General features: G+C 37.2%; 3 protein-coding genes across 19 annotated transcripts; 2 read left to right on the top strand and 1 right to left on the bottom strand.

Annotated features, from left to right (window-relative positions):
* On the top strand, positions 1,694–12,641 carry LOC107617420 (chloroplastic group IIA intron splicing facilitator CRS1, chloroplastic). Of its 4 annotated transcripts, none has more exons than XR_002353357.1 (10): positions 1,694–2,072; positions 7,871–8,812; positions 9,389–9,872; positions 10,278–10,408; positions 10,824–11,174; positions 11,254–11,410; positions 11,498–11,790; positions 11,929–11,988; positions 12,101–12,203; positions 12,376–12,641. XR_002353357.1 is itself a non-coding variant. In XM_016319180.2 (10 exons), exons 2-9 carry the CDS (start codon positions 7,892–7,894, stop codon positions 12,149–12,151), a joined length of 2,448 nt encoding a protein of 815 aa, XP_016174666.1. In that variant the 5' UTR covers positions 1,694–2,072; positions 7,871–7,891; the 3' UTR covers positions 12,152–12,154; positions 12,420–12,641. The 4 variants fall into 4 exon arrangements, 2 of the variants coding, with proteins under 2 accessions (XP_016174666.1, XP_016174665.1); XM_016319180.2 differs by having other exon boundaries at positions 12,101–12,154; positions 12,420–12,641; XM_016319179.2 differs by having other exon boundaries at positions 12,101–12,192; positions 12,420–12,641.
* On the top strand, positions 3,792–5,316 carry LOC107616433 (uncharacterized protein K02A2.6-like). Its single transcript, XM_016318393.2, has one exon. It carries the CDS (start codon positions 3,821–3,823, stop codon positions 5,282–5,284), a length of 1,464 nt encoding a protein of 487 aa, XP_016173879.1. The 5' UTR covers positions 3,792–3,820; the 3' UTR covers positions 5,285–5,316.
* On the bottom strand, positions 16,518–24,938 carry LOC107617421 (protein ROOT PRIMORDIUM DEFECTIVE 1-like). 14 transcript variants are annotated; one of them, XM_021110533.1, is made up of 9 exons: positions 24,736–24,938; positions 23,186–23,292; positions 21,032–22,533; positions 20,726–20,872; positions 20,412–20,549; positions 19,690–19,980; positions 18,901–18,985; positions 17,382–17,447; positions 16,518–16,991 (listed from the first exon to the last, which is right to left on the bottom strand). In XM_021110533.1, the coding sequence occupies exon 3, from the start codon at positions 22,411–22,413 to the stop codon at positions 21,157–21,159; it is 1,257 nt and encodes a 418-aa protein (XP_020966192.1). In that variant the 5' UTR covers positions 22,414–22,533; positions 23,186–23,292; positions 24,736–24,938; the 3' UTR covers positions 16,518–16,991; positions 17,382–17,447; positions 18,901–18,985; positions 19,690–19,980; positions 20,412–20,549; positions 20,726–20,872; positions 21,032–21,156. The 14 variants fall into 14 exon arrangements, with proteins under 14 accessions (XP_020966192.1, XP_020966193.1, XP_020966197.1 ...); XM_021110539.1 differs by lacking the exon at positions 16,518–16,991 and adding an exon at positions 17,141–17,299; XM_021110534.1 differs by lacking the exon at positions 18,901–18,985.

Here is a 26,845-nt window from a genome sequence, read left to right as displayed (position 1 = left end):
AATTTAATAACATATTCTAAATAAATAATGTTAAACCAAAGAAATAAGAATAAATTTTTTTTCGATCCTGTTCATTTTTATTTTAGACAATCCGCATTTTATTAATTAGAAAATGACAATTTAATCTCTATCTTTTATTTTCCTTAGAAGTATGAGTACTTCTATCAAATTTTCTAATAAGTTTTGAGTCTTGACAAAATTTAATGATATGTCACGTTAAATTTTATGATGTAACGCGCTTCTCCTATGTGAACTATGACAATTCAATTAGGACAGTAAAACTCCTGTGAAATCATTAAAACGATGCTGCATCTGGAAAAGATTTTCATTTCTAAACCTAATAGAAGATGCTAACCATAGAAGAAGAAAGAAATATGAGTGATGCAGAACAATCTTTAACATCTCAACGATGTCTTGTAGGTAGAAAGAATGCAAATTTTATGGGTTCAATCACTATGGCAGTTGCAAGTAGTAAGAAGAGAAAATTCGAACATCCTAGATATGAATGTGGGGCTTATGCTGTAATGTAAGAATCAGCAAAGAACCCAGAGAAAATTCATGCCATTGCTGCTTGAAGTTGACAACTATATAACTTGTTAATTTATAGTGTTTGGATTGTACTGATATAGCGAGTCTTAATTTCAGAGTTTTACGAAAAGAGGCCTGCTACACATACAAGCCTTTTTGGTTTATAAGCTATACAAGTTGCTCTAAGTTCAAGAAAAAAACGCGCCCCTTCCACAACACGTTCACTCTTCCTCTTCTTCCTCAATCAAAATACAAACCATCAAGAATAAAACACGCACCCCTTTTACAACACGTTTACTCTTCCTCTTCTTCCTCAATCAAAACGCAAACCATCAAGATTCAAGGGACATTCGAAACAAACTACTATGATTCTGCAGAAACGTTCCAACTCCTCGCGAAGAGTAGAAGAAATCAAGAAGAAAAGATACAAATCTCCATAAAAAATCACCAGAAAAAAGGAAGAAACATTATTCAAGGTACTGTTTTACTGTTCTTCTAGGTTTTTCTTCTAGATTGTCTCTGACATGTGCCTCATCCTTAACCAGCAAAACATTAAAAGATTTCAAGAAGAAATATACTGTCTCCCCCTGTTTTGGGTGTATTTCTGTAATCTTTTGGGTGTATTTCTATAATCCTTTATGTAACCGTTTGGGTGTATTTATGTAATCGTTTGGGTGTATTTCTGAAGTTCCATTATTTTCAAAACAATTTCAAAGCTTGATTTCAGAAACCATGAAAATCGAAAAAAAACGAAGCAAAGAGAGAACGCACGAAGGAGATCCAACAAATTTGGCAAGAAACTCGAAAAAAGAAACGAAATCTTTTGAAAAATGGAAGTTATATATTTGTGCGTTAATTGATCTGAATTGATTTAAAATTCTTTTAAAAAGGCGCGTAATATAAGTAGCACGTTTAATAGGTAAGTTTCGTTCAGACTTGTAAAGCTTGTAAATGCAAACACTTATATGTAGAGATTAATCTTTACGGAAAATCGAATCAAATTGGTCGGTTAAACCAATCCAACTGCAAATCGAATAGGCAAATAGTTCGCTTTATCATTCAAAACCGGCAATGATCATACCGCTTACGAATCACTGAATTTGCCGGTTGGTTTGAACCGGGACATGGCCGGTTTGAATAAAAGGACGTTGTTTGCGTTGTTATAATTTAAAAAGAAAAAGAAGAAGGAGACTTCGAGCCCCTACCCGGCTACCCCTTCTCCCTCAGTCCGTCTCATCCACTCAAACGAAGCTTTTCCAGTTTTCCTCCCCAAATCAGAGAGAAACCCTAGGTTACATGGTCTCCCCCACCGCTGCCGCCGTCCGTGGCGCTCAGGCACCAGTTTGTCCGCGCTTCTTCAGTTCTTCCTCATTCAACAATCGGAGCGTCACTGCTCGCCGTCAGTGGTCTTCGTCTTCCTCGAGCTCGTGGTCGAAGTCTCGAACAGTCCAAAGCCTCTCCGTCGTCCAACCCCTCTCCAACAGTTCAACCCGTCTGCTCTTCCTCGTGCTTCTGCCCCTCTGCTCAGACTGCTCAGAATGAAGGCAATGTCTTCATTTTTATTTTTTAATTATTCGTTCACTGTTCATGGTTCTTTTGTTTTCTGTTCTTCAGTTCTGCTTGTGCTACCCAAATTGAAATTTGAATTATTGAATGATTAGTTGATTTTAGTCCTGTGTTTTCGTTTTCTGTAGTGTATTGTCCTCACTCCTCTGTTTTCTTGCTTTGGATTGAATCATTGAATGATTAGTTTATTTTAGCTTACAGGGTAATCTTTGTTAACATTGTGCTGAAATCTTGCTAAAATTGTGAAGAGCTAAAAACTTTATTAATCTTCCATTCTTTATAAAGTTTGTTAAAGGTTGTCAGAGAAGAAGTAAATTATGCTAAAAATGTAATCTTTATTAAAATTATGATCAGTTTTTTCACTTTTTTGTCAGCAAAGAAGTAAATTGATCATGATCAGCCTTTTAATTCAATGAAGGAATATGATAGAGAGGCGCCTACTACTAACAGGTTTGGACTATGTTACAAAAGGAGAGGTAAGTAGAGGTCAAGTAGAAAGTGTTTTAGGAGTTGTTAGGATATCCAGCTGGCTGATAGGTTGTTATAAATAGCTAGGTTATAGTTAGTTGAGAGAATATAGTTTTTCTGTTGTGAATTCTGTTAGAAGTTGGAGAGAATCTCTCTCTCTCTCTGGGCTGGTAGTTCCAGCTGTGTAGAACCTTCTAGGGTGAGCTAATTGGCCCTCCCGGTGTATCAATAAAGCTTGATCATTCTGCTATTGCTAGTCCTATCAACTGGTATCAGGAGCTTGAGGATCCCGACGTTGAATGGTGCAATCGAGATCGAGGAAAATGGAGTCACGATTTGACACAATTGAATCGCGCATGGAGGAGATGTTCCGATCGATGCAGGAGACGCTACAGCGCTTCGATTCCCGAATAGATGCGTTCGAAAATCGCGCACCTAATCGGAATGAGCGTGGTTCACCGGGATCGCACCTGGCCGCAGGCTCATCGGCCGGAAGCCGCGGTGCGCCGGAGCAATGGCGAAAGCTGGAACTTCTGATCTTCCGCGGAGACGACGTGGTGGTTTGGGTTGAACGCATGGAGCAATTCTTCTTGCTGCGCACAGTGCCAGAGGAGGAATGGCTCACGGTCGCCACCTTTGCAATGGAAGGAAGGACATTCACGTGGTTCAGGTGGTGGGAGGCGACGGCGCCGGTGCTGCAGTGGCGGTTTTTCAGTGCGGCGCTGCTACGGCATTTTCAACCGGAATGGTTACAGAGCCCTTATCAAGCGCTGCTGAAGATGAAACAGACGAACTCAGTGCGGGACTATGTTGACCAGTTCGTGCTTCACGCGCGGCCCCTCCGCGGAATTGCGCCAGAATTGCTGATCGATCTCTTCTTGAACGGGCTGAAACCAGAAGTGGGGGAAGAATGTAAACTTTTCCCATACCAGTCAGTGGACGAGTTAATGGAACTGGCTTAGAAGGTCGAAAACCGCAACGCTGCCTTGCGAGGGGTATCGGGACGCGGTAAATCAATGGCTCCAAACTTCGCCGTTGCCAATTCAACCGCCGCCAAAGCGGTGCACCCTGCTACAGCGTCCAACTCTGCAGCAAGCAACAGCGTGGAGTCGACGATGGATCCCTTGCGACGGCGCGGATTGAGACATCTCAGCAACGAGGAATATAGAGCTAAGCGGGCCAAGGGGGAATGCTTCCTCTGTGACGAACCATACACTGCAGATCACAACTGCAGAATAGAGAGTTCAAGCTTTTAATCATGGAGCCAGACTTTGAAGCGGATTGGTTACAGCATGAGGTAGTCCCGAAAACAGGGGAACAGGGACAATTGGAGCTCAAATTCATGAGCTTGAGTGGACATCACAAGTCAATCAAAGCCTGGGCAGAGGTAAATGGCCGCCGTGTACGCGTTCTCATAGATTGTGGAGCTTCGGACAACTTCGCGACACCAGAGATTATCACCGAGTTGGGCCTGAGAATTGACAACACCCCTAAGTTCCAGGTCAGGGTAGCGGACAGTACCAATAAAGGGGGACAGGGAAGGTGGTTGGGTGTCACGCTCCAATTCAAGGAAGTGGCAATCAAGGAAGACTTCTTCATCTTCCCAACTGACGAAGCGGAATTTGTCTTGGGACTAGCGTGGCTAGATAAGTTGGGAGACGTTCTCGCAAACTTCAAAAAATCACGCCTTCGATTTCGGAATGGGGACAGCATGGTTACATTGCAGGGGGACCCGGAGCTGTGCTATGGAGGTATGCACCTTCAATCTGCAGTTTTATCCATTCAGGAAGGGGGAGAAGGATTTATGGTCCAGCTGTGGCCCATGGCCTTGCAAGCGGCTACGGTATCGCAGGTGCCGCAGGTAATCGAATCAGTGTTAGCTTCCCATGCTAAGGTGTTTCAGACACTACCAGGGCTGCCACCACATCGTTGCCATGATCATGCCATTCCACTTATAGAAGGAGCTTCAGTTCCGAATATAAGACCTTATCGTTACCCGCACCATCAGAAAGCAGTAATTGAACTAATGGTACGAGAAATGCTGGCCTCAGGGATAATTCGGCCAAGCTCCAACCCCTACGAGAGTTCGATATTGTTGATAAAGAAAAAGGACGGCAGCTGGAGATTTTGTGTCGATTATAGGGCGTTAAATGGTATTACGGTGCCGGATAAATTTCCTATTCCCGTCATTGATGAGCTACTCGATGAATTGGCGGGAGCTGCAGTTTTCTCTAAGCTGGATTTAAAATCGGGGTACCACCAAATTCTGATGAGGGACCAAGACATCCACAAGACCGTCTTCCGCACTCATGAGGGCCATTATGAGTTTCTAGCCATGCCCTTCGGCTTGACCAACGCCCCTAGCTCCTTCCAAGCCTTGATGAATGACATTCTTAAGCCTCTATTGCGGAAATTTGTCCTAGTCTTTTTCGATGATATCCTCATCTACAGTCAAGATATGGCTAGCCATGCCCTTCATCTCCAACAAGTTTTCCACATTTTAGTGGAGAACCAGCTGGTGTTGAATGAGAAGAAATGCACATTCGCAGTGAGCTCAGTGGAGTACTTGGGCCACATTATCTCGGCACAAGGGGTCTCGGTGGATCCTAACAAAACCACAGCGATGCTAGAGTGGCCGGTGCCTACGGACCAGCGAGCTTTACGGGGGGATTCTTGGGCCTTACTGGCTACTATAGGCGGTTTGTGCAAGGATATGGGGTAATCGCCAAGCCGTTAACGGAGTTGACAAAGCGAAATGTGTTTGAATGGAATGACAAGGCACAGGAGGCTTTCGAGAGATTGAAGAGGCTGATGGCAGACCTACCGACTCTAGCAGTTCCGGATTTCAATCAAGACTTTGTTTTGGAAACGGATCCATCGAGTGAGGGGTTGGGTGCGGTGCTGTCCCAGCAAGGCAGACCAATAGCATTCCTAAGCCAAGCACTATCTCCAAGGGCCCGACAAAAATCTGCATATGAGAGGGAGTTGATGGCCATTGTCTTCGCTGTCCAAAAGTGGCGGCATTACTTGTTGGGTCGCCATTTTATTGTTCTCACAGATCAGCGAAGTCTGAAGTTCCTCACGGACCAGCGACTCATGGACCCAACTTACTTGAAATGGACCACTAAATTGCTAGGCTTGGATTTTGAGATCCGATACCGGCCAGGCCTTGAGAATAAGGCAGCAGATGCGTGGTCACGGCAAATGATGGCAAGGGCAATTTCAGTAGTACATATGAACCTCTGGGAAACGGTGGAAGAGGAGGTGGCTCACGACCAAGAGCTACAAAAGATTGTGGTCGCCCTGCAGCAAGGGCTGGATGATTATCCGGGGTATTCCCTACATAAGGGTCGGCTGTTTTATCAAGGGAGAGCAGTGTTGCCTGCAAATTCTTCTCAGATCCCACTTTTGCTGGCTGAGTCCCATGACAGCGGGGCGGGTGGACATTCAGGCTTCTTTCGAACCTATAAGCGGCTGACAGCAGCGGTTCATTGGCGCGGCATGAGGCAACGGATCAGGGATTACGTTGCGGGCTGCCACACTTGCCAGCAAAACAAGCATGCAGCGATGAAACCGGCAGGGCTGTTGCAGCCACTACCAGTTCCGGAGCGAGTTTGGGAGCACGTTACGATGGATTTTGTGGCGGCATTGCCAAAATCCAAAGGCATGGACACTATCCTAGTAGTGGTCGATCGGTTAACTAAATATGCTCACTTTATCCCCTTAGCCCATCCATTTTCAGCCAAGGAGGTGGCACTAGCCTTTATTAAAGAGGTAGTTAAACTACACGGGTTCCCCAAGTCAATCATATCGGATAGGGATAGGGTGTTCATGAGTAAGTTTTGGTCCGAACTGTTCCAAGCAGCAGCGACAAAATTGAAGTACAGCACGACATTTCATCCACAACCCGATGGCCAAACCGAGGTGGTGAATCGCTGTTTGGAGACTTATTTGCGGTGCTTTGTGGGGGGCTACCCGAAGAAATGGTTGGAGTGGCTACCATGGGCGGAGTTTTGGTTTAATACCTCCTACAATGCCTCAGCCCAAACAACTCCATTTCAAGCACTTTATGGGGTGCCGGCACCTATTCTTTTCCGAGGAGAGACGTTTCCATCGCATGTTGAGGAGGTGGCAGCATTGACTGCAGCCAGGGATGCGGTGTTGGCAGAGTTGAAGATGCACTTGGTGCAGGCTCAGCAGCGGATAGGCATCGAAGGGATGTCGAGTTCAAGCCGGGTGAGTGGGTTTATTTGAAAATGCAACCTTATCGGATGCGGACACTAGCGCGGAGGGTCAATGAAAAGCTAAGCCCTCGGTACTATGGACCGTTTGAAGTGGTTGAGAGGATAGGGGCAGTGGCATACAGGTTAGCCATGCCTCAAGGGTGCAGACTTCACCCGGTCTTCCATGTTAGAAAGTTGAAAAAGGCTGTCCCGCCGCAGCAGCAGGTACAGACGCTTCCACCAGGGCTGGCTGAGGATGGTGAGCTGGTGATGCAGCCATCCCAGATTGTGGCATCGCGAACCGCAGAGGATGGGGCCTTGGAGTATTTGGTGCGCTGGGTGGGCCTATCTCCTTGTGAGGACAGCTGGGAGCGAGCGGTGACATTGCGGGCCACCTTTCCGGAGCTCCACCTTGAGGACAAGGTGGTTGTCCAAGGGGGGAGTATTGATAGAGAGGCGCCTACTACTAACAGGTTTGGAGTATGTTACAAAAGGAGAGGTAAGTAAAGGTCAAGTAGAAGTGTTTTAGGAGTTGTTAGGATATCCAGCTGGCTGATAGGTTGTTATAAATAGCTAGGTTATAGTTAGTTGAGAGAATATAGTTTTTCTGTTGTGAATTCTGTTAGAAGTTGGAGAGAATCTCTCTCTCTCTGAGCTGGTAGTTCCAGTTGTGTAGAACCTTCTACGGTGAGCTAATTGGCCCTCCCGGTGTATCAATAAAGCTTGATCATTCTACTATTGCTAGTCCTATCAGAATATAAATTGAATTAACTCAAATATATGAAAATTTTGACTTTTGAGTTTATACTTTAAAAATCTTATAAGATTTTGGTTGATGTAGGGTTTTAAATTTGGATGATATTTGAACATTTATATCAGCCTATAATTATGTTTTAGTATATTTATTTATATTTTATTTATTATTTTATTATAAAACAGTTTTTTGGTTGAACCAACAGTTGAATCAGTTGGATCAGTAAACCAATAACTAGAATAGTTTGATTACTGGTTTGGTTTTCAGAACTTGGTTTTACTCGAAATAAAAATCTTGGGCTCACTTCTATTCCATGGCGCTGTTGTGACAGAAAACTTGCTAACACTGAATCATGTTCTTCCTTTCACTTCATCCTCATCTATCTCTCAACTCATCAACGCATTCATACTCTTACACTTGCATTTCCTCTTCATTCAACAACAACAATCAGAATCAGCATCACCATCACCATCCCAATTCCATTCCAATACCCAAAGACCCCAACAATTCTCATTATGATGCTTCCTCCATCACCATCAAAGTCAAAGCTCCAACACCTCCATGGATGAAGGGTCCCCTTCTTCTCCAACCTCATGATGTCCTTGACCTCTCTAAGCCCAAAAACAAGAGGCTCAGCAAGCGCCACATGGATAAAGAAGAAGAAGAATCTGAGTGTGTTGATAAGGCCCTCCATGGGAAAGAGGTCAGAGGGAAGAAGGTCATGAAGAGAATCGCCAGAAGGATTGAGAGACTTAGGAGAAATCGTAATTCAGCTGAGACCCAATTGAGTTCTTCTGCAAAAGAAGAAAGCTTTGGAGGGTATTTGGAGAAATTGGAGGAGAATGTTATGGTTAGGAGCAAGGAGAGAATGCCTTGGGAGAGGAATGTTTCTGTGATGGATTCTTCAGCAAAAGATAAAAACTTTGATGGGTATTTTGGTAAATTGGAGGAGAATGGCGATGATGATGAGGAGCAGGTTAGGAGGAGTAAGAGGAGAATGCCATGGGAGAAGGATGAGAAGAGTGTTTTGTTTGCAAGGTTGAAGAAGGAAAAGCCCGTGACTGCTGCTGATTTGGCTCTTGATGAAGTGCTTCTTAAGAGGCTTAGGAGTGAGGCTGCAAAGATGAGAATTTGGGTGAAGGTTAAGAAACTTGGTGTTACACAAGACGTTGTGGATGAAATCAAAAGGACTTGGAGGAACAATGAGCTTGCCATGCTTAAATTTGACATCCCCTTATGCAAGAATATGGATAGAGCTCGAGAAATTGTTGAGGTTAGGCCCTTGTCCTTAAATGTGGTCTTTACTTGTATATGAAGTATAATTTTTAAATCTTATAGTAGAATATCCAGTCTTCCATGTTAAATTGATTGCAATGATCATATTGCTGGATGTTAGAAACATTGTGTTAACATGTTTTGCTTGACTGACTGATAATGATGGAAAAGATGGGTAATCTTGGCTAAGCTCCCTGCTTCTGAAGTTTTTTTCTTTTCTTGGTTAGGCAATGTTTAGTTTAGTAGAATTTCCAATTTTGAGAGTTGAAGAGTTGAACCAAGGATTTTCCTAGTATACTTATAGATGTTCAAGAACGGAAATTGATGTGAGCAAGTTTGACTTGCAAGTAATTACTGACTTCTGATATTTCAAGGGAATGTGCTATAGCATTGCTATATGAAAGCAGGAAATATCTCTTATATGTGTAGTAATTGTATGAATCTTCTAGTATTAATGAGTCGTGTTTCACTTTTGGATAATTATTTCCATTATGTATTGTGTATGGTTCATTTTGTCATTGTTGTGCATCCATGTTATCTGATGGCTACATTAGTGTTTGCTCTGTGTGGATAGATGAAGACTGGTGGTTTGGTTGTTTGGAGTAGGAAGGATACTCATGTTGTATACCGAGGATGCAATTATCAGTTGACTTCTAGAAGTTCTCCAAAGGTTTATCTTCGCTATATTCATGGACAAACTAAAAGTCCTTATGAAACAAACATGGTGGAGTCAGTTAAATCCAACAATACTAGTGACATGCCAAGCCGGAATGGTAACAATAATGCTTCCACATCAACTTGCATTCAAGAAGTGCATTGCAGTGGATCATTGTATGAGAGGGAGACTGATAGATTATTGGATGACTTGGGACCTCGGTTTGTTGATTGGTGGTATCCCAAGCCACTTCCAATAGATGCTGATCTACTTCCAGAAGTGGTTCCTGGATTTAAGCCTCCATTTAGGCTGTGTCCACCTTATTCAAGTGCAAAAATTACTGATTATGAGTTAACATTCTTCAGGAAGCTTGCTAAACCTTTGCCAGTCCATTTTGTCCTTGGTATGCTCCTGGATGTTGGTGGTTTCTGGTCAATGATTTATTTTGCTATGCATGAAAATTATTCAACAGTGTGAGGAGCTATGTTCTATCATATGACTTAGGTTCTTAATCAAGCCACCTCGTTGATGTCAATTTTGATAGACCACCTAAATACATTAGTTGTTGATGCTATTATATTAACTAATCATACATAGAAAAGCAGTCTCTGTAATAAGAAGTAATTGCTTGAAGATTGATGAATCGAATCAATACATGTATATGAAAAATTGAAAATCATAAGTTGGCTGTCAACCAATATTAGCTCTCAGAAAGAAAATAAAGCTATATTCAAAAATACTTTCATGGTTATCGCTTTATCCATAAAGTCAATTAAATCATTTTGTGTGTTTAATATGAACTATGAAGGAAGGAACAGAAGACTTCAAGGCTTAGCTGCTGCTATCCTAAAGTTGTGGGAGAAGAGTCTTATTGCAAAAATTGCTATCAAGTTTGGAGTTCCAAATACTGAAAATGAATTGATGGCCAATGAACTAAAGGCAAGTTTGATAGACAATCTATTGTTCAGTATATGCAAGTTTCAAGACATCATAGACTAAATAGGTATATGTTGAGCTTGTGTCATTGATATTATGCATATAAGGCTATCTGTGTTTCATGGAGTTTGGTCTTATATATTGATTATACTGACTTGCTTTTGGGGAAAAACTGATCACTTTGGTTGTTCTCTCTTGTGAACTTGCTCAATATAATGGTAAGGGCTGTAATAATTCAATTTAGCTAAAATCATCCCTTGCACCAACTTAAAAAAAAACAATAATTTCATGATTAGCTTCTATATATGCCTAGTATTTGATAGTGGTGGAAGGGGCACTGGACTATCCTTTTACATTTTGTATATTAATTGTTTTGTATGAGAAACAAATGTGTATAACTTTGATATCTGCAATGCAGCTTCTAACCGGGGGAGTTACGTTGCTGCGTAACAAGTATTACATAATTCTCTACAGGGGAAACGATTTCCTTCCTAGCAATGTTGCATCTTTGGTGGAAGAGAGAGAATTGGAACTTAAAAGTTGCCAACTTTTTGAAGAAGTTGCACGGATGAGAGCAAATGAAGCCGTTTCTTCTAGTGATTATGCACAACAAGAAACAAGTACAAGTGGAAGTTTAACAGAATTTGAGGAAATCCAAACGAAGCTTGAGGATGTAAAAAATGGCAATGCAGATTTAAATGTTCAACTGGAAGCAGAAATATATAGATTGGAGAGGCAATTGAAAGAGCAACAGCGCAAAGCTTTGATTGTGAGACTCATTTTGTTAACTTTCTTTCCTTTTGCATTTATCTACTGGAACTTCTATAATAAACTTATTGATTCTGCAGATTAGCAAGAAAATAGAGAGATCAACAGAGGAACTAGCAAAGTTAGATGCTGCATGGACTCCTGCAGAGAAGGATGCAGACGTAGAAATCATGACTGATGAGGAGAGACAATGTTTCCGAAAGATAGGATTGAAGATGAGTGGTCTCTTAGTGCTTGGTAACGAAATTCCATCTGCATCTGTCTCTTTTCGCCAAAAAGCTTGTATTTTTTCGGTAAGAAAAAATTTATGCTAAACAAATACAGGTAGGCGTGGAATCTTTGATGGTGTATTGGAAGGCCTACACCAGCACTGGAAACACAGAGAAGTTGTAAAGGTCATCACAAAGCAGAGACTAATCAGTCGGGTCATATACACTGCGAAAATGCTGGAGACTGAGAGTGGTGGAATCTTGGTTTCAGTTGACAAACTCAAAGAGGGGCATGCAATCATTATCTACCGTGGTAAAAACTATAAAAGGCCTTCAGAAAAGGTAGCAAAAAATCTCCTAACCAAAAGAAAAGCATTGCAAAGATCTCTTGAAATGCAGAGACTCGGAGTAAGTTTTCTTTCTTTAGCATGTCATTAATCTCCTTGTTTTCATTGGAAATTCACATCCAAATACTTTATATGTTTTCCTTTCCCATTGTTTGGATTCCCTCTTTCATTTAGAGTGGTCTGTGTTCTATTGTTTCAGTCATTGAAGTTTTTTGCTCATCAGAAACAGCAAACTATCTCCGATTTGAAGCTAAAATTGGTAAATCCGAGTAATTATTCTTGAATTTTGCATTAATGTATGGAAGTATTAACAGTTAAAATTCCATGTTGGTGTCTTTTCCATTTAACGGACTGTACAATGACATTTGTAGGGTGAACTGCAGCAGAAAAAGGAAGCCAAGCAGCGCAAAACTGACAACTAATGCGTGCGTATCTATGCTGCCACAGTTTACATTGATAACTGGTAGAATGTATTTCATCACTTTCTGTATAAATGTAAAATTTATTATAGTCATTGTAATGAGTATATGTAAGTGGTTCCTATCTGATGGAAGCTTTAGTGGTGTTTTATGGCAAAATGTTGATAAAGTTGTCACTTTTATTTTCTCATCTCAGCCCAAATTGTTTTAAACTTATTCTTGGATAGTTCATTGTTTTGAACTTATTCTTTTATTTTCTGCATATGTCTAGGCTGTTAAGATATTGAGGGCTGATTATGAACCCTCGGATTTGAACATCCTCTATGCTGAAGGATCCTCAAATCATATAGCTCTCTTACTCGAGTTCTGCTGGAAAAATAGATCATGGAAAAAGGAAGAAAAGGCTTTCTTTACAACAAAGGTTGCAAGGCTACTAATTTTTGCTGAAAAGTCCGGATATTGTCTAGGAATTAGATTAGTTTTTTTCTAATATAGAATTGTAATTTTAAATGTTTATTTTAGAAATTGAATTTATTTTTTCTTAAATGTTTCATCCATATTTTTTTATGTACATAATTCATATAAATTATGGAAGATTAATTTTTTAGTATTCTATTTTATTTTAAAGATTAACTTATTAATTTCTATTTTATTTTCTATTTTTTTTTTATATTTGAAAAGTATTAAGCCGTGTTTTAAAAGTGTAACGACATATTTTCACTTTTTGGCATGCTTTAAGAGGGTTTCTGTATATCCATTTTTTGGCATGTGTTAAAAGTGACTGTATGTCCACTTTTCGACGGTTATACATACAACCATATTTTTAAGTGTGCCAATAGATGAAAGCGTGGCAAAAAACAAAAGCGTGCCGATAGATCGACAAAAGCATGACGATAGAGCAATCGACACTTGCAAATGCAACCCTTCTAAAAACGTGCCGATAGCTAAAAAACCGTAGCGAAAAACTATTGGCACGCTTATTTGCACTTTTTGGCAACTTTAAAAGCGTAACGAAAAACTTATTTTTTTGTAGTGAACATAAATTGTTTTTAGAAGAAAAAATAAAATAACAAATAAAAATAAAATAAGAATTTAATAGTTTAAAACTTGTGAAGTAGAATTCCTACATCAATGACAAATCTTTTTTCTGTTTGGATATTTTGATATAATATAAGGATTTGATTATAAATATTTCAAATTATGAGAAAATCATTGAAATTGTCTGTAAATCGTAGAAACCTAATTGGAAACTCTAAACTATTAAAAAAGCGAGATTAAAAACATCTGCACATACAAGAGTAATTCTTGAATTAACTCAGTCTCTCAACCAAGAATAGGCATTTCCGAATAATAAAGCAATATAGTAGGCATCAAACAAAAAAGTGAATATGTACAGGTTCAATTCATCATGAGACCATAATATAAAGACGAGGTAAAGGAGTAAACCCTAAACCCTGATTGACAAGTTGGGAGTTAATGGCTCAACATTGATAAATTCAACTTATGAGACTAAGAATATGGTAGCAAAAAGAAATTGCATGTTGAGCTTTTGAATTAAAGGTTTATAGTTTTATGAGATTACCCCAGAAAGAAATTGATAAACATTTTGTCAGAATATATCATAAAAAATTGACTTCAAGCCACGAAGTGTAATGGATGGACAAGCCCCTAACAATTTGAAAATTTTATTTATTAGTTTCAAGTTGGGATTTGACATTTGAGTAAGGTTATATTTTGCAGAAAATAAAATGATTCCAAAATAGAGAATTCATGAAAGATGTTTAAGGTATTGGTTTTTTATACCTAAATATATTGAAGCAAGCATTTGGCACTTAGCGAAAATTGGAAGCTCTTTAGAACACACCACCAAAAGTTGGCAGCATCAGTTATTTGGTATGGATAGACAGACAAAATTCAAAATTTGAAATTCCAAGGTTTGAGTCGCCATTATAGATGCTGATATTCTAAACAAAGATAGACAATAAAACAAATCACACTAGAGAATCCATCACAAATATCAAAGCCAAAGGTAATAGAACCCTAATTGAGGCAATACGACATGTTTCCTACCCCGTATATATTGAAGTAAGAAACATTCATGGAAAAGTAGTTTTTCAGAACATTGTATAAAAAGTCAAGAAATTCTGTCATCAATTATGGATTGCTTGATCGGTACAAATGAGGTATATATGCCTACTCGGTGAGTTAACAAGGTCGTCAGCATACTAATTAGTAAAAGTTTTAACATTGAAAGACGTAAGAGTCCTCAAATTTTGAAATCCGAGGGTTTGAACCGCCATTATACATGTTGATATATTAAACAAAGACAATAAAACATCACATTAAAAAATCCAGTAAAAATATCAAAGGTATTAGAACCCTAATCGAGGGAATATGACAAGTTTCCATCCATATATGTAAGGAAGCAAGCAATGGAAACTTTCATGGAAAAGTAATTTTTCAGAACATAGTATAAAAAGTCAAAAAAATGTGTCATCTATTATGAATTGCTTCATGGATACAAATGAGGTATATGCCTATTCGATGAGGGAACAGGAAGATCAGCATACTAATTGGTAAAAGTTTTAACATTGAAAGACGTAAGATTTGTTAACTCCAATAATATTCTCATTATAAGAGTTCTTATGCATATTCATATTGAATCAAGCAATTGGCACGTAGCAAAAAGTGAAGTTTTTTCAAAACACAAAAAAGGTTGATAGCATCAGTTATTTAAAAAGGGATTTACAGAACCCCAAATTTTAAAAATTGAAATTACAGGGTTCGAACCACTATTATAGATGTCAGAACACTATAAAAAAAAATTAAACAGTGAAAACTTCCATGGAAAAATAGTTTTGTCAAAACACTGTATAAAAAGTCATGAAAATTTGTGTATTGTAATTCTAATATGGATACAAATTAGGCATATAAATTGGTTAGGGAACAAGGAATATAGCATACAAATTGGTGATAGTTTTAAAATTGAAATAAGAACGGGTCAATACTCATTCCATTAGAAGACACAAAGCCATTATGGGAGGTTTGTTGCACCCACTAGACAGTTGCATTTGAGTCTAACAATTTAAAAAGATCTATATGCTAACGAATGTTATGCAGGCTCTATAAAATGTGATTATTTGATGGTTCATACACTCGACCAAATTGGTGATATGATCAGATTTCAATGTGCATAGGCTAAGTTTACAAATTGATTAATGACTATAATAAAAAGTAAATTAGATTAAAGGGATACTATTTTTTAATAATGAAAAAGTTGCTAGCAATTATGTCCCATTGTATTGTTTAGGGTCAACTATCTCTATTTGCCGTGTCCAGTAAGATGTTATTGGGAAGTATCACAAGTAAGGTGTTGGGAATACTTTTTAAGTTAAATGACCAGAAGCTTATCATGAACACAACAACAAAAAAATAGTCATATTTAGATCTAGACCAGTTCAGGTTGAACAAAAAATGTCTAAAAATGAAATAGCATATCTATTTACACGGTGTGACTATAAAAATTTCGTTGGGACCATGTAATGCCAGTCGATGAAATTATAAGATGTACTTTGTTACAAATCATGCTGTAAGAATTCTTTTATACTATTTTAAAAGTAAATTAGTTGAGATATGAAGTTCTATGGTAAGGATCCATAAGCGGATAATGTAAAGTCAATTTATTTTTAGATTAAAATAGATACCATGACAACATCACAAATAACAAATGGACTCTGAAATCCTCAATTTGAATAACTAATTTAAAATGAATATCAAAACAGATCATAAAGTAAAATTGTCACTTATGAAAATTGTTTTTGTATTATACTCAAAATGCAAATAAATATTTGAGCGCAGCATACTTAGTTTTACAATGCATTATATGAGGAAGGAAAAAGAGTTACTACAGTTTTTTTTTAACTACAAACATTACTATTTAATAACTAAATTTAGTGGGTAAACTAAATGCATAACTTTATCTTAACTAGATTGAAAATATGTGTCTAAGACTACCATTTAATGAACCTTTTAGAAATATATGATTCCAAGACTACCATTCAACTAACATAGAAATATAGTTAGAGTGACAATGTGTATTTATCTTTTAGACGTATACCAATAAAAAGATGACATTAATAAAACATATTCACTTTAGTTTTCATTGGGATGCATAATGGGATAATATACTTACTGGTGCTTTTCATAAAGAAAATCTTTTTGGTAATCTGAAAGTTACACATAAGGTGACCCGAATGTAAGTAGCAAAGATAAAGAATGATAAAAAAAAAAAAGGCATTCTCCACTACATACTCTAGGAGTAATGACATGACCAGCAGTTAATAACCAAAAGTTAAAAGGGTTGGATTCGATAAATTTCACATAACATTATTAATTTTTAAATTTCAGAATACATTAATGTACATATTGCCAATATTAATGACAAGCTTATTTTTACTGTTGTACTTCTACTTTAAATCCTAGATAGAATGCAACAAAAAATAATCAGATTATATGTAGAAAATATTTTACTCTAATTGAATATAAGAAACAGTGTAGCAAGAGAAGCAACCTAACCATGGCAAGGTTGAAATAATGAGGTAATCCTTGCTTAGTTTTCGAGAAAAGAGCAAATTTCCAGGTTTAACATCTCTATGAACAACTCCCGATATTTAACAGAATTTCAAATTTAGTGTAAGATTGCATGTAATATTCTTCATCCATATTAGACTCTGAAATTAAAAGGGAAAAAATCGCTTCTTTTTGTAAGCAGGCATGGGCTCTAAACAGGCAACAAGCATACCATCTACTGAAGCTGAACTATATCAATTTCTCTTTTCAAAACCTACATATGGGAAGGAAAACTTAATTAAATCCATCAAACACAAATCCTAAAGTTAATAGAATAATAGGAATATTCTCATAAGTCATAATCAAATCAATTTGAAATCAATAAAAAAGAATTTTTGTTGCCCTTTTCCAAAACCAAAGATAAGAAAAGAAAAACTAGCTTTGCTAAAATTGAAGTCCAAAGAAGTCTAGGGATACTTTTAACAGCTAACTAGCTTTATTAAGAAAGTTTACCAAAAACTTCATGTCCTGAGCTAAATTCATTTGAATGGACCTTCAAACTTTATTATGAAGCTTTTACCTCTACATCATGAAAATTGAAAATGAAAAAAAAAAAAAGCTTGGACTGTAACTTAAGTATAACACAGTATCATGTCGTACTTACCCAATGCTTAAGCAAGCATAATCTGCTCATTATTTAAATGGTTTTCATGAGCATTATTGTGTGGACCTGCAAAATCAAATGCATTATAGCATCAATTTCTCAAAGACCATTATGCAATACATGGTAGTAACAAGAATGGTTGCATTGGAACAATTGATTCCATTAAAAATTGAAAACTGAGTGGAATATGTATGAACCAGATTTGATTGTCACCATAAATATCAACACTTTCTGCTACCATTATGCAAGAAACAGACAACCTTTCCTTTCTCATTTTCTCAAGACAACAATCATAATTGCAAATGCATATTGCAAGCACATAATTAGTATGGAACATGTGCTATTTACATTTTATTGCAAGATTTTTTCAATCAGTCTTTCTTCTGGCGCAGTAAATAGTGCCATAATAATTTGAAGTCCCACAAATAGGCATGCATATTAATCTCATTCTAATCAAGCATAACACAGTTATAAACAAAATCCCAAGTCATGAACTTATCCCTGTTCACTAGGTAAGTTGAATTTGTATTCATAATCCATATAACCCACATCCAAATATGAAAGGTTTATTTTGATGGATATGGTAGTTGGGAAAATTAATTAGGAATCAATACGGGTGGGTGAGGTTTAATAAGCATGGTGGCAATGAAATAATAAGAATGCTTCCTTGGTATAAAAAGTTAAAAACACCTGTGGAGAGGGAGATTGCATGGATACGAGAAGCAGACACGTCACAAGGGCAAGGTGGAAGGAACTCTCAGGGGGTTTTGGACTTTTGGTCATATGGTCATATGTACTCTGAGCAAGGGCAATTTCAGAATTGGCTTTTTATGTTTTAATGTTGTGTATGTAGGTCCGTCGTGACATTTATCAAATGATGCTCTTGGTTTGGTAATGATAAGAGAGAGCCAATAACGGGTAACAAACCTTAGGATTTTTATTCTCCAAGAACACCTATGTCCAAAAGTGACAATAGATCTTTACTCCAAATATACAACAAATTTCGAAAAGCAATTTATAGTATCAAATTTGGAGTATGCCACCACAGATGATACAATGTTTTTTCAACTTTTTTTTATTAATTTACTTTTTATTATTATAATTATTGTCCAGGTAATAAACCACAACAACTAGGCTTAATTCGTATGCAAGGAAATGTATCTCACCAAAGCTACAATTCTACAAATATAGTCTGATATCTTGGGCTTGCAGCTAGGAATAATTATAGAGTTTAAAATGATGAGCCTGATGCAGAGAAGAATGGTAGTAGTAGGAACTAGGAAGGTATAATCATTTTGTGTAGGAGTAAAAAATTTAGAAAATTTCATTGGAGATAATTTCCCCTTTTCGCACATTAACATGACCCACCAACTTATATAATATTTTTGTATTTTAATATATAAATATTAGCATAACCTAAGGGACTATTGTCAAACTGACTACCGACCACCAAGCGCATTTGAAATGGTAATCTACATAAGGGTGCTTAGGATTTTGACAACTCATTTTTTTGACTTACCCATGATACTCTAATTTCTAGCTTTAACATGCTGAACCAGATTTCAATCAATTTCATGAAACCGAGCCTCATATGCTATGCACATCTGTAACGTCGTACCAGAATAAACACTTATAATGAAGAAAACAAACCAAAAGAAGTTAATGTATACCATTTAGATTTTCAATAGGATTTATGGAGTTAATACTCAATTTGATCCTTGAACTTATACGCGAGTCTCTATTTAGTCCCCAAAGTTTATAAACGTGCTTCATATTAGTCCCTGAAACGATTTTTAGTATAAAAACGTTAATAGAGCGCTGTTATAGACTATAAGATGTCACGTAAAAACTTGTAAAATGATGCAGTTTTGGTTTTGGCATTTAAATAACTCAAACAGTATCGTATCACTTACTTTGTCAGGTAAAATTTTAATAAACACCATTTACGATGTTGTTTTTGGGTTATTTGAGTGTCAAAACTAAAACGACATCATTTCACAAAGTTTAGTGTGGCATCCGGCTGTTCACGACAGTGTTCCGTTAACGTTTGTACGTTGAAAATTGTTTCAAGGACTAACATGAGTTATGTTCATAAAGTTTCGGGACTAAATAAAGGCAATTGAAACTTTAGAGACTAAATTGAAACTTGCATGCAAGTTCAGGACCAAATTGAGTATTATCTCGGATTTATGTGGTAATTACTTTCATCTATAAATTAAATAATCCTAAATTCTAAACAGTTGCTACCAGGTTAGTATATACGCACATCTAAATCTTTATTTTATTTATAAATTACTAACAACTTTACCTTTTATAAAACACATCAAGTTTCTCTCCCAGTATGACAGTCTCTTCCAATTTTGATGCATGCAGAGACAGAGGACTTTTTAGAGCGCTCAATAGACACCCAATCTCAAAATAGCAACCATCACAATGAAACAAGACCCGTTTTATGAAGTTGTGAAAGTGTAAATAGCATTCACCAATTGGACCAAGCATAAATCGGGATTTGAAGATGTATGCAGACGTGCAGTGATGGTGGTTTCTAGAGTTGATGCTAATTCCCTCGATATGAACGGAGTTCCTTCCAAGTCATTTTCTGGAAACTTAAAATGAATGTCAGCTGAGACATTCAAAATCTTTTATTTTGAAAGACCCGTGTGTTAGGTGGTGATGCAATACCATCAATGATGAGATCCCATATGGGGGGGAAGTCAATACTGAAGTGCTTTTAGTTGAGGTGGTAATGAATAAATGCCACAAACTAAAGCTAGACTATTTCTTTTGGTTACAGTTGGGCCATTTTAAATTATAAACAATTTCAACTATGATGAATTTTTTATGATTGATCTACTATGCACTTAACATAATTATATTAGGATAATTGGTAATGGTAATAATTATAATTTACATAAATCTCTAATAAGAGACGAGAACAAACTCCCCCAACACCACGACACTTCTAAATTATAATATTCATAATAAAACTAGTCATAAAGGAAAGGTAGTCGCAAGAGACCAGCATCAAACCTTAGTCATGGTCCTTGCACGCACAACGGGCTTGTCATATATATCCTTGCCATCCCACTCGGAAAAGAAATTGGTTCCTTCATAGCTTCGTCTGGCAGCCTCCCTTGATGGAAGCATCATTTGACCCAAATCCGAAAGCTAATCAAATTTCCACAAGAAGAAAAAGTTAGAAACAGATCAAGCCAGCGGTGACTAGTAGAATTATGGCTGCTGAAAAATACAGAAACATTAATCTCATCAGAAGGCACTGGCAGCAATATTATACAACCCTTTGATGGCCATTGCTATCATGACATTGAATAATAAACTCATACCTTCACGCAGAAAGGGTCAGCTCCTTGGAGGGAAATGTGGATGAACAAGCATTCATGATAGTTAGTTGTTTCTTCCCAGTCTCCCATAAGGACATTGCTCGGAAGCAGCAGCAGCAACAACCACCTTTTTCCACTAGGGGCAGTCAACTACACAAAGATTGTCCTTTTATAAATCATATATGAGTTTACACCATTTGTATTTAAACCTCTTTTAGATGCATTAGGATGTTTAAAGTGCATAGGCACATAAACAGAACAACAAAAGCAGAATAAAAAGTTTACATTAGGATACAACTAAGAACTAACCATTTTGCAGCAAGAAACTACCTCCTTATCCACACCTGAATGATTTTGGTCCATTAATCATGAAATCACTAATCATGCAAAAAATTCTCACATAGCCTCTGCAACCTTCTCCATAGTCCATAATATCAAAATGACCTCTTCTCCTCACAACTCTCCAAGAATGGAATCACCCAATCTCCTTCTCTTTTAACTCCTCCATCCGCTTTACATACCACACTATTACCCCCTTTACTCGGTTCATCAAAATCTACCATTTGTTTTGTCTTCCTATGCCGCAACAACACAAGCTCCAACATGTTCCTCCGAGTAGTGTAAACAGGATTAGGCTCAATCAAACTCCCCTTCCTATACGCCTCCCTAAGAATAACAGTCTGAGTTTTTCCCTTTGTGGATATGTAGAATATCCCAGGGTGCTTCAGCAACAACTCGCGCAAATTAACCTCGATTACGAAATCTCTGCGAAAATGCACCAAATTATCAACATGAACCATCTTCTCGACAGTCATGCTCAAAAGCTCGTGAAGAACCGCAACAGCTCTCTTCTCATACCGATCAATACTGCCCGAGTTTCTAACCCTTATGGCCTCTTTGCTCTCATAAGGCTTAGTATAAGGAAGCCTCTGCCAATTCTTCAATCTCTCTCTAAATCCTTTCTCAATCTTGAAACCTGTTGGGAGGTTAATTGGGAATGCAAACTTGGTCTCAAACTCACTCAACCATTTTTCAGTGTATTCTTTTTTCCTCCATTTCTCAACCTCAGCAACAACCCCAAATTCACCATTTTCACGAACCAATTGCACAACCTCCAAGCCAACCAACCTGAACTCATCACTATGCTTTCCCAAAATTGAGTCTCGGAAATCATCAGGCAAACCAAGCTCCCTTTTAATCATCCTCAAAGCGTGAACACGAAGTGTGCCATTCACTGACATCATCAGAAGCTTCTTCACCCTCTTCACAACCTCCAACTCATTGTTCCTCACAACAACACGTTCCATTAGGACCAGCTCCTTCATTTTCCTTGTGACCCTGCAACACAGGTTCTTCTTTACAGGGTGAAGGAACACCTCAAAAATGTGTGGGTACTTGCGGAGGAAGGAGCCAATAGGGACGTTGAGTCCGAGGATGTTCCTCCAGCGGGACATGAGCTGCAGGGAAACGAAGGTTCCACGCTTCCGGGAAGACATGAAGGTGTGGATTCCAAGGATGAGTCTGAACTTGGACATGCAGGTTACAAGGTTATCAAGGTGAGTGTCTCGAACCCTGTTTTCTAAACGGGTTTGTGCAGAGATCATTGGTTTCTTCCATCTTCTTTGGAGAAAGAGGAAAGGGGTGAAAGGGTGAGAGTTTTGGTGTCTAAAGAAGCTTGACAATAGGTTCATGTCCTTTACTTGAGCGATCGGATTTGAAATAGCACAATGGCTTAAAATGATGCTTCTTATTTTTGGTACTTAGCTTGTGATGGCCTTCTCTCGAGTGTCGCCAACATAGCTAAGAAAATCCTAATGAATGTGGGAGAAAATAATAATTGCAGTCATATTTCACCAGACTCAGAATTAAAATACCAAATTGAGCATATAGTTAATGATTGATAAAAAGACACAAAAAACATTAGGTTGGGGTGCCAATGAAAATTTTATCAACAGCATAACACCTGAATTTGGAACAGAACCAAAACTTAAAACATGATGGTGAATATCATTTTAGCAACACAGGTATAATGAATTTGAGGCATAATTAAAATCAAAATCCTTATCCAAAAGGACTGTAAGGCGAGAGTTGAATATGAGGCATAATGAATGGATTCTAGAGCATTACTAGAAACGCAATGTTAGACCTAATAAAAAATAACTACTAAATCTACCAATTAACAAACAAATGAAAAACCTAAATTTCAAAACTAAATACTTAATCAGCCAATAAACTACCTAATTAAAATAATAAATGTTAAAACTAACTAATAAATCATCTAATAAACTACCTGATTAAAAACCTAAATTTAAAACTAATAAATCAGCCAATTAAAAACCAATTCTACTTATCTAAAATTTAAAAACCTAAATCAACTAATTACTATTAATAAATTAATTAATTATGTAAAGAAAAGCTAAAGATTGAACTCACTGGAGTGAAGACAGGGAAGTAGGAACTCACCACTCATAGAAGCGATGATGAGACGACCACGACGTGAATGAGCGAGCAGAGATGCTGCCTACTTCTGCTTGTAGCCTTGGCCCTCGTGCATAGTTGGCAGAACCGAACTGGTGATCAAATTGGTCAAACTACTAGATCACTGGTTCAATCGATAGATCACAGGTTGACCGATATACACCATTAATTTTCGTTTTAAGTTTTCCTCTATTTTGACTTTTTTTTTCAATGTATAATTTATATTTTTAACTAAATACTTGCCATTTCTTTTGAGATTGAATAAAGAAGAGTTTGGATTGGGTTTTGAAAATATCAAAGTTCTGAAAATCGGACCGATCATCGAACCGCTATAGTCACTGGTTTACTGGTGCACTGGTCTAACTGGTTCAAATAAACACTTTAAAACATAATTATAGTAATATAAACTTTAAAATATCTTCTAAATTTAAAGAATACATAAATTATCATCAACCAAAATCTTAAGATCTTTAAAAAAAATATAAACTCCAAATATGAAGGAGTACACATATTATCATTATGTTAAAAACAGCACTGACAAGAATTGAAGGAGTACTATATTATTATACATAGAGTTCATCCAGTAACGATTAATATTAGTATGCACTAACGTACCAGCCTTACAATTTACAAAGACTGAAAGAGATCCATCCTAATTGGATGAAAGTGTTTTTCATTCAATAGCAATTACACTTATGAACAAAAACCACATCAGAAGAACAAAAAATGGAGTTATCTTACGCTAATAAGTCTGTACTTAGGCTCATACTTCTTAGCATTCTCAACAGTTATAAATCAAACCAAAACTAGTGAATTTGTCCCCTCCAAAATGGGTGTGAAACTTGAACAAAAACGCAGTGTGGGGGTCCTTAACATCATAGTTTCTAGCAAACTTCTTCTTAAGCTCATCCTTCATATTCCAAACACAATACCATTAAAAATCCTAGAATAAAAGCTCTAATTTTCGCAGCCCAGGCAGAAGCAGTCTATTTCCAGCATTCAAAGGACAACAAGATAGAAACACAAAGCAGCACATCGCCAGCAGCATATCACAAAACACAAAACAGCAGCAGAACAGAGCAGCCAGACCTAATCAATTTATAAGTTATCAAAATCTAAAAAACAACACAACAACCTAATAAGGCAACACACACTAACAGTAGCTCTCAAAGGATAAATTCAATAAAAAATTATCCATTACCAGAGATCAATAAATCTATCCATTAAAATTCAAAAACAGCATACTCCATTTACTCAGATTCCAAATTCAAAACACTGATCATAACAAAACAGCAGCATAAGTGCATAACAACAGCAACAGCTTAACAAGTCACTAATCACAAATTCCACTAAGCAGCATAACAATTAACACTGATCAGTGATCAGTTACTGACGACGGCATAACAAGTAACACTGAGCAGCATAACAAGTAACAACAACAGCAGCATTACAAATAATTATCGGAAATCACAAATCACAAATTCAACCACAAACCAGTAAATCAACAGAAATTAGTAAATCACACTTTCACTAACCTTTCACTGACAGCAGGAAGACGACGGCGAGACGACGAAGACACGACGGCCAGACGACGGAGACACCACGGCGCACCAGCTGGAGGCCTCGAGCAGCGATTTCACCTGGGAGAGGACGACGTGCCGAGCTAGAAGGGGGAGACGCCGCGGAGAAGGGAGAAGGAGGAGGCCACGGAGACGCCGACACAGACGGAAGGCGGCTGGGTTATTTTTTTTTTAATCCTTTTAAAAACAGATTTTTTTTAAAACTAGAAAAAAATAATTTTATGTTTGGATATAAAATACAATAAATATTTTTTAAGTAGAGAATTTATTAAAATATTGTTAAAAAATTAACTATATCATTTTATACTTTTATTACGCTAAACTTCTTAGTAGAAGTTAAAGTTGTTATATGATTAGATTTATGTCAATTGATATTTTTATATTTTTTTTACGATGTTTTCATACTTTATTATTTTTTAAAAATTATATTTGATGCATAAAATTATAAAAAATTTAGAATCACAAAATTTTAACAAAAATCTTTTAATTAAGTATTTAACAAAAGTCTTCCAATCAAATATTCAACAACAAGAACTCAGAATCCAAAAATAGAAAACTCAAATATCCAAAACTAGAAAAATCCAAAAACATAGAAACTAAGTAAAAAAATTCAAATTAAGCATCCAAACTAAATTTAGAATCAAATAAGCAACAATCAAACTCAGAATAGAATTCAAACTCAAAATCTAGTACACAAACTCAACTCAGAAGTCAGAATATTAGAAATTGAAACTGAAGAAGTAGTAGGTTACAGGAGACATGGAGAGGCAGGAACGGTGGTGACAGAGTGAGCTCAAAAGAGGATCACTTTGCGACGGCGAGGCCCCGAACAGAGATTCCCGACGAGGCTTCGGGTAGAGATTTCACAGAGGAGAGGACGCGCTTGAAGAGGATCGAGCAACCATTCGCGACCGACGAAAACAAGGCTACGAGCAACTGTTCGAGACCGGGCAATCATTTGCGACGGCATCGCCAAGAGCTCCGAGACCTTCGCGCGACGTAGAGGAGAAGAAGATCGAGGAGAAGAGGGTCAAACAAACCTTCCAGAGATGACAACGGCACCCTCTGTCACTGCCGGTGGCGATGCCACCTACTACCTGACGAGGGCAGAGACGACGAGTTCACGGCAGTGGTGATGAAACGTGTTTTAAGCAAGGTTGCGAGAATCGAACCGGTCATTGAACCAGTTAGATTTAGTGGTCCAATCGAGGTCGAACCATGGTTGAACAGTTTAATTAAATATATAATAAAATCATTAAAAATTCAATATACAATTTCAAATATTCAAATTTAATAATTTTTAAATTAATAAAATTTAAAAATTTGCCATTTCACATAATAATTTGTTCATATTTTATCATTAAGAATTCATAATAAAAAAATTTTAAATTAACTTCTGACTCTAATCATGCTCAATTACTTGACAATCAAGATAAATACTCCAAGAGAAGAATTCTTGTGATATAAGAAACAAAGAAATGAATTCAAAGACGTAAAATTGAGAGCATAATTATTGAGAATCAATACACATTGATCATATTATTTTGAACTAAAAATTGAATCACACTTCCAAATACAGAGTATGCACACTATATATATGAAAGCTATTGACCTGAAACAGAATAACTAACTAATAATCAAGAGTTTACCTGCTCTTCTTTCACTCTTTCTTAAACTGAATCTTGTTCTATTACATTTGTATTCTCAATACTAATCAAGTATTCAATAAAAACTCAAAATTCAAAAACTTCTTAGCATTCCATTCAAAGCCATCCAAAGCCAGAGAATCTAAAAACAGAAAATTAAGCAAAGAATTCAAACTCAGCATCCAAACTAAATTCAGAATCACATTAGCAACAATCCTAACTCAGAACACAAAATTATTTTAGAAAATCAGCAACTCAGAATAACAAAATTATTTTCAAAAATTTAACAAAACACTATCAACCATTATCCATCAAAATTTAATAAAATAAGAAAAAATGAACAAAAATAGAAAAATCAGCAACTCAAAATCAGATTTCAGCAACTTAGACTCAGTAAAATAACAAAATAAGAAAACATA

This window comes from Arachis ipaensis, chromosome B09 (genome assembly GCF_000816755.2).
Source record: "Arachis ipaensis cultivar K30076 chromosome B09, Araip1.1, whole genome shotgun sequence".
Lineage (NCBI taxonomy): Eukaryota > Viridiplantae > Streptophyta > Magnoliopsida > Fabales > Fabaceae > Arachis > Arachis ipaensis.
The sequence above is the reverse complement of the archived record's forward strand: the minus strand, read 5'-3'. Positions and strand labels throughout refer to the sequence as shown.